Raw genomic sequence first — 13,322 nt, forward strand, 5'->3', positions numbered from 1 at the left:
TTTTAATAAAAATTACTAAAAATGTAATATTTGACGTTTTTTAAGTACTTAATCTTGACATCCGCATCCGCATCCGCATCCGCGGATGTGAGCCTTTAAATATCCGCATCCGCATCCGCGGATGTCAAAAAATCTGCATCCGCAACATCCCTGATCCCGACTATCGGGTCGTCCGGCCTGGGTACGAAATCATAAAATACCCGATAGTCGGGTTTTCGGCACTGAATGTGTTCAAACTCGACCGAATTGAGTGTTTTACCTATTTGCACGTGTATCGTACAACGTTGTACAATACATATATGGCCCTTTAGTTAGATTATCGACAAAGGCACGTAAAGTGCCAATTACGACATTAGTGCGGTAAAGTAGCACCATATTTACTGTAAATGGTATTTACAGTAAAATAAATGGCTTTGGTTATCTTCTATATCTACAACAATCTGCTGGTATTGTTCCTTGGCAAAGATAATATAGTTCCCACATGATTTTGAACGTTATTCCAAAGTGATAGGGTTCAATTTTGCATAATTTGTGACATCCTATCCCTTATACAGGGTGTTTCCTGTAACAGGAGCAATAAATTAAACTGTAGGCTCTACTCCTCAAACTGACCAACATTTGTTCAGTAACTTTTCAAAATAACTCATGTTTTGATTTTTATTATACTTCAAAGTTTATTCTAAGACACAATGTATTGCAAGTTTTGCTATGTTTAAAGCGTGACAAGCAACGTCAAACACATTGACGTCAGCGTACATTGAAGGCAATATTTAGTTTGTATGAAAAAGAGGAAGTCTAAAGGATTCATAATTTTTAAAAGTTGCTGAACAATTATTGGTCAGTTTGAGGAGTACAGCCTTTAGTTTAATTTATTGCTCCTGTTACAGGAAGCACCCTGTATAGTGTTAACTGAGACGTTCGTGGGATATTTAAGCATTGAGATGACTTACTTTAGGCTGCGGAGCTACTGGGGGCGGAGCAACGGGCTGTGCTTGTGCCGGGAATGGTGCCGTACTGCGAAACATGGAAATAAATACATATAAATTTATTTTTTTGCACATTTATGTTATTCTATGTTCATAATATTATGAAATGTCATTTTATTCTACCGAATAAAAAAATAGACTTTAGGGATACCATACATTAGTTTGTTTTACATTGCTACTGACATATACTGCTTGACAGACTATCATTATTAATTACCCGACAAAAGTAACCGGCGAGCAGATCTGTGGAGCTTGCTTGTTCAGGTTGATGACGTTGAATACGGTCAGCAACCCCGTCTGCGACAGTACGTGTAGCGTCGGCATGTACGGCAGAGTCTCATTTTCACCTGCACATATACAGAAATTAGAGTATGGAGTATTCTTGAGCGAATTAGGGCAGCCTAGGGAGAAAGATCATGACCGTCGTTCCGGGTCATTCCTGATGCAGAGGATCGCGATCCAACGTGGCAACGCGGCGAGAATGATGGGCATCTTTGCGTCTAGAAGGGCGCGGGACGAGTTGTTTGACTAAGTTCATAGTTGTGGCTTTGTTTAGTTTAGTTTTAATTTAGTTTAATTTTAATGTGATTTATTAATGTAACGATGTAATATACTACAAATTAATATTTAGGTATGTTTTAATTTGTAAAATGGTTTATATTTGTTGTGAATTTGCCATGAATAGATGTCATGTAAGAACTCTAAGCATACTAATTTCATTTATTTAAGACCAACTAAGGATCTATCTGGTTAGTGACACATTTCTATCTTATCTTACAACTAACGATGGTAAGCACACACGCAAACTTATTAACTACATATTTATTTATTTCTTTAAACATAGGCCCCATCGGTCTGTCTGTCAGACTGACTGCCGCTTCTAAATTTTGCATTGCTTTAGTGCAAAGGGTCTCATATAGACATTTGATCCTCAAAACAAACCGCATCGACGAATGAAATAGCTGACGAAAATTCGAATGACTATTACTAACCCCAAGGCAGCTGGTGAATAGCGGCTGTGTCAATAGTAATTCCTATTGGATAGTTTTCTTGTTTCTTGTCCGTCAGAGGTAACTCGGGCCTGGCTTCATCTGACTGTGAACAGAAAACTAAAACATATAAAAATATACAACCTCTAGTGAACCTCTTCTTTTGAGGGTTTCGTCACAGGTTAAATAATAGGCAGAGATCGGACAGATTGGCGTCATTGCTCGCAATAATGTGGACATGACTCCAAATTTGATTAAATAATTAATCATTTAATTAATTTTTTACCTGAGATTTAATTTTGTTCTCTAGTCAATAAATAGCACTTAAATATATTTTTGATATAAAAAAATAAGTACCTACAGAAAATTTGGAAAACATACTGATTATTTTTTTAAATAAATTTACATTATAAGAACTCTTTGTGTTATTTATTGATTAGGAATCAAAATTAAACCTCAGGTAAGAAATTAATTAAATGATTAATTATTTAATCAATTTTGGAGTCATGTCCACATTATTGCGAGCAATGTCGCAAATTTGTCCGATCTCTGATAATAGTACTAGGTACAGAAGATTCACTCTCTAAAAAATCGCATCTATTACGACAGATGACCGCTAGGTACGCGAGCAGGCGTCCGTTCCGTAGCGGTGCTCGAGAACCACTATGGCTAGACACCAAAATTGGGGTGGGCCGCATGTACTTGTAGGAATATACTTTTAGCGACGCGACGAAATCGCGGAGTGAGCCACGCCTGGTTTCGTACCAAAAAGGTACAAAAGGAACCCTTATGGTGCGACTCTGTCCGTCCTTCTGTCTGTCTGTCTATCACATCGCTAAATATCTCAAGAACCACTTATTTAAACCAAACTTTTGGCCCAAATATAGTGTGATCTAGTTGTTATGTTGATAAAATTTCTTAAACCTAAAAAAAAACTTATTTAAATATTTAAGTCAAATAAACTTGGCACTCTGATCTAATTCTCAAATCTTAAACTGTAGCAAAATGTTACCTGTCTTAAAACATCCCTAAACCCTTGTTAATTGTTAAACGTCTAATCGTAAAATACAACTGTCAGATATGTCTGCAAACGTTATTGTGCAAGATACTTATTATACTACAAGCGAGACAGTCACCTATCACCTACAACTGTCATGTATAGTATTAAACCGAATTTAAACTGTTGTGAGACATACTAACATTGAATAATTTTACGGTACTTATTTTAAGTCACTCGCGCGACATGTTTCGGAGAGCCTAGGTCTCCTTTCTCAAACACTAACAGCGTCTACTAGCAGCGTCTAAACCAAAAGTGAGTCTAAACCGAAAAATTATTCAAATATAGTATTAAAGTTAAATTTAAGAATAAAAAGCAACACTCTTTGTCCATCAATGGACCTTATTACAAGAGGCATAAGGTTCATCAATGGACAGTTAAGAGTGTGGACGATGGTACCTGACACCATTGAAGCCAACTGACACCATCTGTAGTCCCAAGCGTGGCGATTTCCATGCTGTTTGATGACGAACATAGGATCACATTCCTGAAAGAATACAAGGATTAGAAACATCGATTAATGACCACTACTTAAATATTAATATAGATGTTCAATTTGTTCACAGGTGCCACAAAACAATTTTTCATTTCTCATGCTCTGAAAGAGGGTCATTGTTGTTCTAAGAGGTGTGCAGAAAATGATACATTTCTGCACACTGCGTTTCTGATTTTATTAATTATTTTACGATAAGCAATTGAAATTTGGGTATAGATGGGTTTGTTATACAATTTCCATTCTGATATTTGACTCCGCATTCCATAAATAACGATAGGTTTTGCCTAAATTGTTAATTGAAAGTAGTAAGTAAAAATGTATACTTAGTCATGTTTTAAATAAAAACACATGCATTTTACTTTTCTCGTATTCGAAATGAAAATTAGAGTGTTTAACTCGGGTGAAAGGCATCATTTCAGCCTCGAACTATTGGCACACTCACTGCGTTCGAGCGCCAAACTACCTCAGCAGGAACAAGTGCCTTTCATCCCTTGGTTAACAATCTACTATTAATGAAAAAGCTGCTCTAATCGAAAGCTTAAGAGTTGAAAATCGCTTAATGTTGTGCTCCATACACACATCTCCGTAGTTAAAATATGATGATTGTTCAAATTATATATACTTAAAAGTGAGTTCTAATTTAAAAGCTCGAGTTGTCGCTCAATACTACTGACGAAAATGAACTCTAATTGTTCTGTTATAAAGTTTATAATCACTTACCATTGAGCAAGCCCCTGAAGATAGTAATACCACGGGCGATTGGAGCCCATACTATAGCACACATCTTCGTAGTTCAAACATGATGGCTGCCCGCCTTTAGGGGTGTTCACGATCGTTACAGCTGGAATTAATTAATTAGTAATTAAATGTAACACCTATGTACCTATGTTTAACAAATAAAATATTGATTGATTGATTGAAAATATTATTGAATTACTAAGCGACCCGCCCCGGCTTCGCACAAGTTAACAAAGTATACATCGTTAGGTGACAAGCAAAAGTCACTAAGTACCACCACAAGTTCATAGCCATAGTGAACCATATTAGTACAAAAAGAAGGTTGATTTTTGTTTGAATATTTTATAGTAATTAGTGACTTTTGCTTGTCACCTGACGACATAAACCTTGGTCTTGAATCACTCTATCTATTAAGAAAAACCGCATCAAAATCCGTTGCGTAGTTTTAAAGATCTAAGCATACATAGGGACAGACAGCGACTTTGTTTTATACTATGTAGTGAAGCCTGACCAGGAATATATGATCACGCGCCATGTTGCGGAATTTCACTGGAACTATTTTTTTCATACTATACTGAACTGTCACCCTATACAATGAGAATAACAGCGCCCTCTTGACAATGATCATATATTTCTGGTCAGGCTTTACATATGTGGTAGTCACCATCAGATATATGGGAGAGGCTAAGGTGTTCACAATATCTGAACGCGCACTCTAACGCCCTGACAATAGAGGCGTGTTCAGATATTTGTGAGCGCCTTAGTCTGTACAAGCCTGAGTAACAAGTTCCAAAAAGAGCATGTATCGTCAGGTGACAACCAAAACTCATTACTAAAAAATAATTAAACAAAAATCATCTTTGTTTTGGTACTACTATGGTTCACTAAGGCGGTGAATTTGTGGTAGTAATAAGTGAGTAAGGAAAATGATTGATCAGATTAGCTAAATTAAGTGCAAAAATATTCATAAACAACTGTGATACCGGAATTGAATACCGGTTAATTTGTATGAAAAATAAACCGGTATTCGGTCCCTGGTTGAGATTACATTTATACCATGCAAAATAGCAACACCTTACTTAAACTTACCTGGTTTACTATTATCCGTTGCATTTTTATATACAACAGCAAACTGGAAAGTCGATATCCAATATATAGCCAACACTTCCACGGGTGCATTTTGAAACAGATTCGGCGCAGGGAATGATTTCATCATTGACAGATCTGGCTTGTACTGACAGATTGTGCCGTCACTGTTGCCGACTACTAGCTGCTTCCCTTTAGGACTCCAGCAGAGACATCTGTAACCATAATCATAACAATTGGGACATAATTGTGTACTTTCGGAAACATAAAACGAGATTTTACTTTACAAAATGTTCAAAACATGTATTTTTGTAGTACTTAATCCTTTATAAGGCATAAGGGTGTCAGGAATTATGCAAAATGGAACCCTATCTAAATAAAGTTCAAAATCAGGTGGGAAATATATTCCCTCTGCCTTATAAAGGCTAAGAGACAAAGACAAGAGAAGAAAAAGAAACATTATTTAGTGGGCCATCTAAAGTATAATTATCTCTAAGGTAACTGCAAATTTGAAGTGACAATGGTGACAGTGCTACAATAAATTTCATATTAACTTATGAATTTGCCATTTATGCTGGCACATACACACTCTGTCTCTGCAAAGTCTGTGCACAGTTAGTTTGGTCTGGTCTGAATGTACTGTACTACAAGACTTTGCCAAAATTCACTAATTGCAAAAAATCATTAAACAAAAATCAACCTTGTTTTGGTACAACATAGGTCCACTTTGCCTTTGTGATAGTAATTTAGTGAGTTTTAGTTGTCACTTGACAATTTATTCTAACAAAATGTTGGCTACTGTATAACAAGAAAGACTAACAAGAAATATGTTGATACATGAATCATGATTTCTACAAACCTTGCACTAGACTGCAACTTCTTGACCTGCCCTTGCCCCGCCTGGCATACGATAATGGAGCCATCATAGAAAGCGTATGCAATGGTGTCAGGAATGCACGGGTTCCATTTTACATCTGACACAAATGTGGACGGGCTGACATCAAACTGCACGGACATGGATGGTGAGACATTCTGAAATGTATAATAAATATCATGTTTTTGTTGCTGAATGTTATTTATTCTTATTAACTTGCAATAAACACTGATTAATAGAACTTTTTCTAGCAATAACGAGATTGACAAAATGAAATATCACTACTCAAGCTACTAATCAATCTGTAAACAGGCCCCAATACGAAAGCCAACCACACTTGCCTACCTACTTACCTGTATTAACCTACCTACTTACTTGTATTGACCTACCTACTTACCTATATTGACCTACGTACTTACCTATATTGACCTACCTACTTACCTATATTGACCTACCTACTTACCTATATTGACCTACCTACTTACCTGGATTGACTTAACAACTTTTCAAATAACTGACCTGGTTGAGCAAATCCACAACTTTGAAGAGCATAAACAGCTGTCCTCCTGTAACGGCCAGCAGCTCATGGTCGCTGTTGACAGCTATGTGTGTCGGCTTCTCCTGCAGTTGCACCGGAAGGTGGTTCGGCTCACATTCCTTGTCTACCAATTCCTTCAGATGGTATACTGAAATTGATTGGAGACGTGAAAAATTTAATGAGAAATCTTAATAATCTTTCACTTTGATAGGATCCGGGGCACGGGCAGTGCCCCCGCCAAGACGAGCCAAGCGAAGTGCAAGTGCACAACCTACCTTTTCTTGAAGTGTTTCATCATTTTTTTTATTAAATATTAGATTAAAAGTTGCATGTATTAAGTTTTGTTTTTCCTGCATAAAATCACTGCACAAATGCACTTATTGATTTGCGTTATCTTAAGTACAGATAAAATGAAGTGGCGTTTATTACCTGCTAGTTTTCCATCCGGTGTACCAACAAAGACAGCACCATATTTACTAGCACTGGCCACTAGATTATACCCTCTATTCGGCAGTGCGTCACTTGTATCAAATACCTTGATTTTACGTTGTAATCTATACAGCATATTCTGAAAAAAAAGAAAAAAAAATTGAGAGTAAACACATAAATATAACCTATAAGTAGCAGTAATTTATAAAAGATTTCGGTGTTAATACGAGCAATGGGTCTCAGAAATGCATACTCCACACGTTATAATCTATTTTCATATTCTTAAAAATTCAATGAACTTCTTACCGGTTCATCATGAGCATTTGGACCAAACTGCACTTCCATTTTCAATGTTTACTGACTCAAAACAGAATCAACATGTAGCTTGATAGGCCATATACACTGAAACAACTTTGAAATTCAATCAGCGTTCTAAATATCTTAATTAAAAGCTTTAAACAGCATAATCAAACGACTTGCGCGCATTTGTGATTTTTGTGAAATAATTTTATCACTCGTATGTCAAACTTGTAACTGTCAAAAACGTCAATTTTTTTTTTTTTTTTAATAGTTATGGCCTGGATGCAAGTCCTTTAAGCCAAGTCTTTGTTTTGCTATTTTTAAAACACTTCATTTAAAGAGTTAAATGGCAGAGAATGCACTATTAATTTTGTTAAAACACTTCACTTTAAATCTTCAACGCTGTATTTTTGATATACTTGTATAACGGAACGTAACTGTCAACGTTTTTAAGAATGTCGTTGAGGCGGCGGGGGACATTATTATCAAACACTTCACTTAATTCACTTGCAAGGATGAGTCTTTCAAACGCAAACACTTGGCATTTAAATATAAGGTGTTCAACATCTGCAATGCTACCATTCTGGCAGTGAGGACATGTACCATCGGCTATAATCGAAAATCTGGCTAAGTGCGCTGGTGCACAGTTGTGACCAAATCTCAATCTATTGATTGTGGTAATAAAGCTACGACTTCCTATGTTTATCTTCTCATACCAAGGCTTTCCAGGTAAGTCGGTTTGAATACTAGCGTACCATCTTCCTTTTGTCTCTCTATCTTTGGTCCATATATCTATCCACATCTTCACAACATCAGTCTTAACAGAAGCTTGACAATCAGTTAGTGGAATTCTAGTACTACATCTTACATCTAATTCGTTAATACCTAAATAAGCAGCTTTATCTGCAGCTTCATTCCCTGTTATTCCAGTATGGGATGGAATCCACATAAAATTTATATTTACATTAATGTTTTTCAATTGTAATAACATCTTTTTAATTTTATACAAGATAAAATTATCTTTATAATGCAATTGATTATTCTGTAATCCATAGATTAAGCTAAGTGAATCAGTGAAAATAAAGAAATGCTTATATTCTGACACTCTTATTATAACTTTCAGGGCTTCAAATACAGCATACGCTTCAGCCGTAAATATGGAACATAAATCGTGCAACCTAAAGCTCTGTACAAATTTAGTTTGAGGATCATACACGGCACTTCGAACATGAGACTCTGCTTTACTACCATCTGTGTATAACTTATAGTAATTTGGAATTTGTGACAAGAAATGTAGAAAGTCAGTATTATTATTGATAGATTTTGTGCATACTGTAATGTTTAAAAGTTTACTATTAAAGCTATCTTCATAACATGGCCAAATTTCATTTTTATATATATTACAAAACTTAGCTTCCACCTGTAAGAGTAATGCTGTTAACTTAGGGATCCTGGGATGACCCTTTATACTTCTTATTACACTTTGGTTATCTTTAGCATATATCTTAATTAAATATCTATAAGCTAACAACACCCATCGAACAGGTAAAGGCATTGTTTTAGTCTCTACTTCCATTGCTTTTATAGGGGTTGAACACATTGCCCCTGATATTATTCGCATTGCCTTATTTTGAATTATTTCTAATTTATGTGTGTGTTCAGTATTCATATGTACAAGAAAACTATAGTCAAAGTGACTTCTGACAAGGGTTTTATACAGTAAGGATAGTACTTGAGGGTCTGCGCCCCAAGATATACCGGCAAGACATCTCATAACATTTAAACCTCTAACAGAATTAGAAATAATGTGCTTAGCATGTAGGTCAAATTTTAAATGATTATCTATGACTACACCTAGAAACTTATGAGAAGGGACTTCTCTAATAATCTCATTATTATATACAATATTTACATTCGTTGTGTCCTTGCTCAATATTAGTAACTTGCTTTTGTCAGGGTTTATCTTTAAGTGTAAGTAATTATTATAATAAACATAAAGTTCATTTAGTGCATTATTAATATGTGCTTTAGCTACATCTAAATTTGAATTAATAGAATATATTACAAGATCATCTGCAAATTGCAGTATATTAACATTAGAACTATTTACAAATGAGTCGATATCACTAGTATACAAATTATACAGAAGAGGAGACAGCGTTGCTCCTTGCATTGTGCCTTTGAAAACTTGTCGTGGTCCATGGAGTATGTTATTAAATTTTACATATAGCTCTCTATCGTCTAAGAAATTGAATATCCACTTGCATAATTTCCCAGGGATTTTAATATTACATAGAACCTTAACAAGTATTGTAGGATCAACATTGTCAAATGCTCCTTGTACATCTAAAAATATACAAACAGCATGTGACTTGTCATAGTTAGCTAATTTTAAATCCGATATAAGAGATATGAAGCTGTCAGAACAGCTTCTACCTCGTCGAAAGCCGTTTTGAAATGGAGGCAGTATATTGTTTGCCTCAACATACCAATCAAGTCTAGTCTTTATCATATTCTCAAAAACTTTACCAATACATGATGATAGAGAAATAGGTCTATAAGAATTGGCCTCACTAGGAGGTTTGTCTGGTTTTAAAATAGGTATTACACATTGTGTTTTCCAAGATTGAGGTATTTTCCCTTGTAACCATAGTAAATTCATTATTTTCAGCAAAACTTGTTGACCATTAACATGCAGCTTCTTTAAAAGCAGGTATGGTATATCATCTAAGCCTGGGGTAGTATTCTTCCTAGATTGCAGACTTACAACGAATTCCTCCCAAGTAAAAGGGTCAATAAGGTACTTAGACTCATTATTCTCATTGTTATTTTCAAATAAACTTTCTATAGAGCTAGGATCGTTACTACAACCTTGGGTTAACTTAGTTATAAATGGTTCTATAAATTCATCATTTTTAATTATCTGCTTAGATTTTAATCCCTTAAAACGTTTAATATTGTTCCATATTAACCCAATAGGTGTACATCGATTTAAAGAAGCACAAAAACTACGCCAACTACTAGTTCTTTCCTCTGCTATTGTGCGTTTTTTAAGAGCATTAAGTTTCTTGTACGAAATATAGTTTTCTAAAGATGGATTCGCCCTGTAATATTTTAATGCCTCATAGGCTTTAATGACACTATCCTCACATTTTTTATTCCACCAAGGAACCGGCGGTCTGCTAATAAAGTTTGTATTTTTAGTAAATTTTGGAATACATTGTATTTTTAAGAGGTGAAGTTCAGAACTAAATTTGTCATATAATTGTATAGGATCATTATTCTCATTTAAAGGAAAATTAGAAAATACCTCTTCTGATAGCTCTTTATATTTGTTCCAGTCAGCTTTAGTGTATATAAATTTATCTATTGGATCATTTATTTGATATTTTTCAAGAGATGTTAATATACTGACTATAGTAGGGTAGTGATCGCTGCCCATAGGGTCATCATGGACTTGCCACTCGCACATAGGTGCTATACTCGCACTGCAAAAGCTAACATCGATCGCCGAAGGATTTCGATTGGGGTAAGTAACTGTAGTTGGGTTTCCGTCATTTAAGATACATAAGTCTAAGTCACTTATAATATCGAACAGGGTGTTACCCCGCGATTGGTTAGTAGCGCAACCAAACGCTGTATGATGTGCATTGAGATCTCCTGCTATTATTATAGGTGTTGGTAATTTCTCAATTATATTTTTAAGTCTATTTAGTCTTATGTGTGGACGGTTTGGAGGACAGTACACACATAAAACTGATAAAGGCCCTAAGTCAGTCACAATAGAGATCGCTACATTTTGAATACTTTCATAAAAGTTAGTCTGTATAAAAGTATGTTTGTATATATTTTTAACAAGTATAGCAACTCCGCCACGTCCATTGTTACCATACTTGCAGTAAATATTATAATTAGGTATTCTAAAAGCAGTAGTTGGCTTTAACCAGGTTTCATTAAGAAGACAAACATCAATATTATTTACTTTTAAAAAGTTAATTAGCAACGGTTTTTTATTTGAAATAGATTGAACATTGAATTGAGCAATACGAATGTGTGTAGGATCCATTATTTAATGTTTTTAATAAGCATATCTTTAATACTACAAGTAGTGATTGGGTTAGAATCGGTCTTGTTGGCTAATTCTATGAGAGTGCTAACCAGTGCATTCATTAAATCTGTATTCTGTAACAATTCTTTTTTAATGTCAAATTTCGGGGTTTCTGCTGGTGTAGAAGGAACGGTTTTTTGCGATTGTGTTTTTGGTGTTTTTTCAGGTCTTACAGTTTTATTTTTGTCAAGTAAAGCCGGAAACTCAACTTTTCTCGTTTCAGCCTTAGAAGCATATGTGATGTTTGTCTTCTTTTCCATTATTTTTTTAAGTTTTACAGGACAAGCTTTTGAAATTGCCAAATGAGGGCCGCTACAATTGGCACAACACAACTCATTGGGTTTATCACAGTCCTTATAAAAGTGGTCACCCGAGCAAATGGAGCAACGCTGTTTTCCGTTACATACCTTAGCTGCATGATTAAATTTAAAGCATTTAAAACACTGCAGTAGTGGAGGCACATATTCGAAGACTCTGTACGAGAATAAATCGTACTGTACATTGTCCGGTAGTACATGCGACAAGAACGTAATGCTCACTGTCTGCAAAGGAACACGTTCCTGTCCGACTTTTTTCGTGAAGCGGCGAACCGCTATGATCTCATAAATAGAGCTCAACTTTGTGTATAAATCCTTGTTCGAGATATTGGCTGGCACAAATCTGATTATCCCAGTTTTTTCGATTTGGGTCGCCGGTATGTACGCCTTCATGTTATATTGGGTCAAAAATGCAGTGTTGTTTAGAAAATTGTTTGCTGTATTATACTGCTTGAAAACAACCGCAATTTTGTTAGCGTTTACTCGCTGTATAGCCGTTACACCTTTTATGCCACTTGTGAATATGTGGTTGAGAAATATTGGACTTTTATTTCCCAATTTGTCCTTTGGGTCCACATGCTCTACGAACACTTTAAACTCTAATTTTCCCGAGTTCTCAGGGTATAGTCTTTTGTAGTCCGGTTTAAAGTACGGTAAATACGCACTATTACTACTATTAGATTGCTCACCCCCGCCGCTATTGTCCGTGCCGCCTTGGCCGTTGGTTTTGGAGCGTTTAAGGGTGGGCGGGTTTTCCCCGCCCACCTCGTCACCTGCCATTGTTTAGCCAATAACTATAATTATTTACAAAATTTTACATCAAATATATACAAATTAACTTCGTTTAAACGAATAAAACTAATAAAATCTCAATTTTAAAAGTTGGAGCGAAAATTTTCCGACTACTTTTTTCAAGTTCCCGCCAAAGACCCAAAAACGTCAAATTAAGAGACGTATTTCAAATATCTTTAACTTCTTACGGTTGTCCATTTGGTCTTGATTTGGTCCATATAGTGCGTCAAGCAAATGTTGTCAGTAGCAATGTACTGCAAATTAAAGTAGGGTAACACCATGTAACACTCAAAGAGCAGAATTGCGCTAAGAAAAGCAGCAATGTACATCGAACCAAAACGTGTTTATTTTTCCGCCCTTCATACCAAAGAGAATATAATCACTACGTTCTTCATACGTCAGTTCGAGTGAATTATCATAACCTCAAATTTTAGTAATGCTTACCGTCAACGAGCATGATTGTACATTGTAGGCACCTTAGCTTTGCTTGAGGTCATGCATAATCTTAGTATTTAATGGTGACAGCAGAAATTTATCTTGAAATAGAAACGATTCAGAATGTAAACAATAAGATGATGGCTGTCATTCACGATCCATATTCCACAGATAACA

At 35.5% G+C, this 13,322-nt stretch overlaps 1 protein-coding gene and 1 long non-coding RNA gene across 2 annotated transcripts; one reads left to right on the forward strand and one right to left on the reverse strand.

The window, feature by feature from the left end:
* Positions 1 to 1,199: 1,199 nt before the first annotated feature.
* Positions 1,200 to 7,703, reverse strand: LOC134650921 (nuclear pore complex protein Nup214-like). Its single transcript, XM_063505873.1, has 9 exons — positions 7,500 to 7,703; positions 7,194 to 7,332; positions 6,746 to 6,912; positions 6,212 to 6,384; positions 5,356 to 5,567; positions 4,249 to 4,369; positions 3,432 to 3,519; positions 1,979 to 2,081; positions 1,200 to 1,333 (listed from the first exon to the last, which is right to left on the reverse strand). Exons 1-9 carry the CDS (start codon positions 7,536 to 7,538, stop codon positions 1,200 to 1,202), a joined length of 1,176 nt encoding a protein of 391 aa, XP_063361943.1. The 5' UTR covers positions 7,539 to 7,703.
* A 75-nt stretch (positions 7,704 to 7,778) lies between these two features.
* LOC134650649 (uncharacterized) lies at positions 7,779 to 8,870 on the forward strand. Its single transcript, XR_010097066.1, has 2 exons — positions 7,779 to 8,222; positions 8,617 to 8,870. It is a non-coding gene; the product is annotated as an uncharacterized LOC134650649 (long non-coding RNA).
* The last annotated feature ends 4,452 nt before the right edge of the window (positions 8,871 to 13,322 follow it).

The sequence above is a fragment of the Cydia amplana genome, chromosome 9 (genome assembly GCF_948474715.1).
Source record: "Cydia amplana chromosome 9, ilCydAmpl1.1, whole genome shotgun sequence".
Taxonomy (NCBI): domain Eukaryota; kingdom Metazoa; phylum Arthropoda; class Insecta; order Lepidoptera; family Tortricidae; genus Cydia; species Cydia amplana.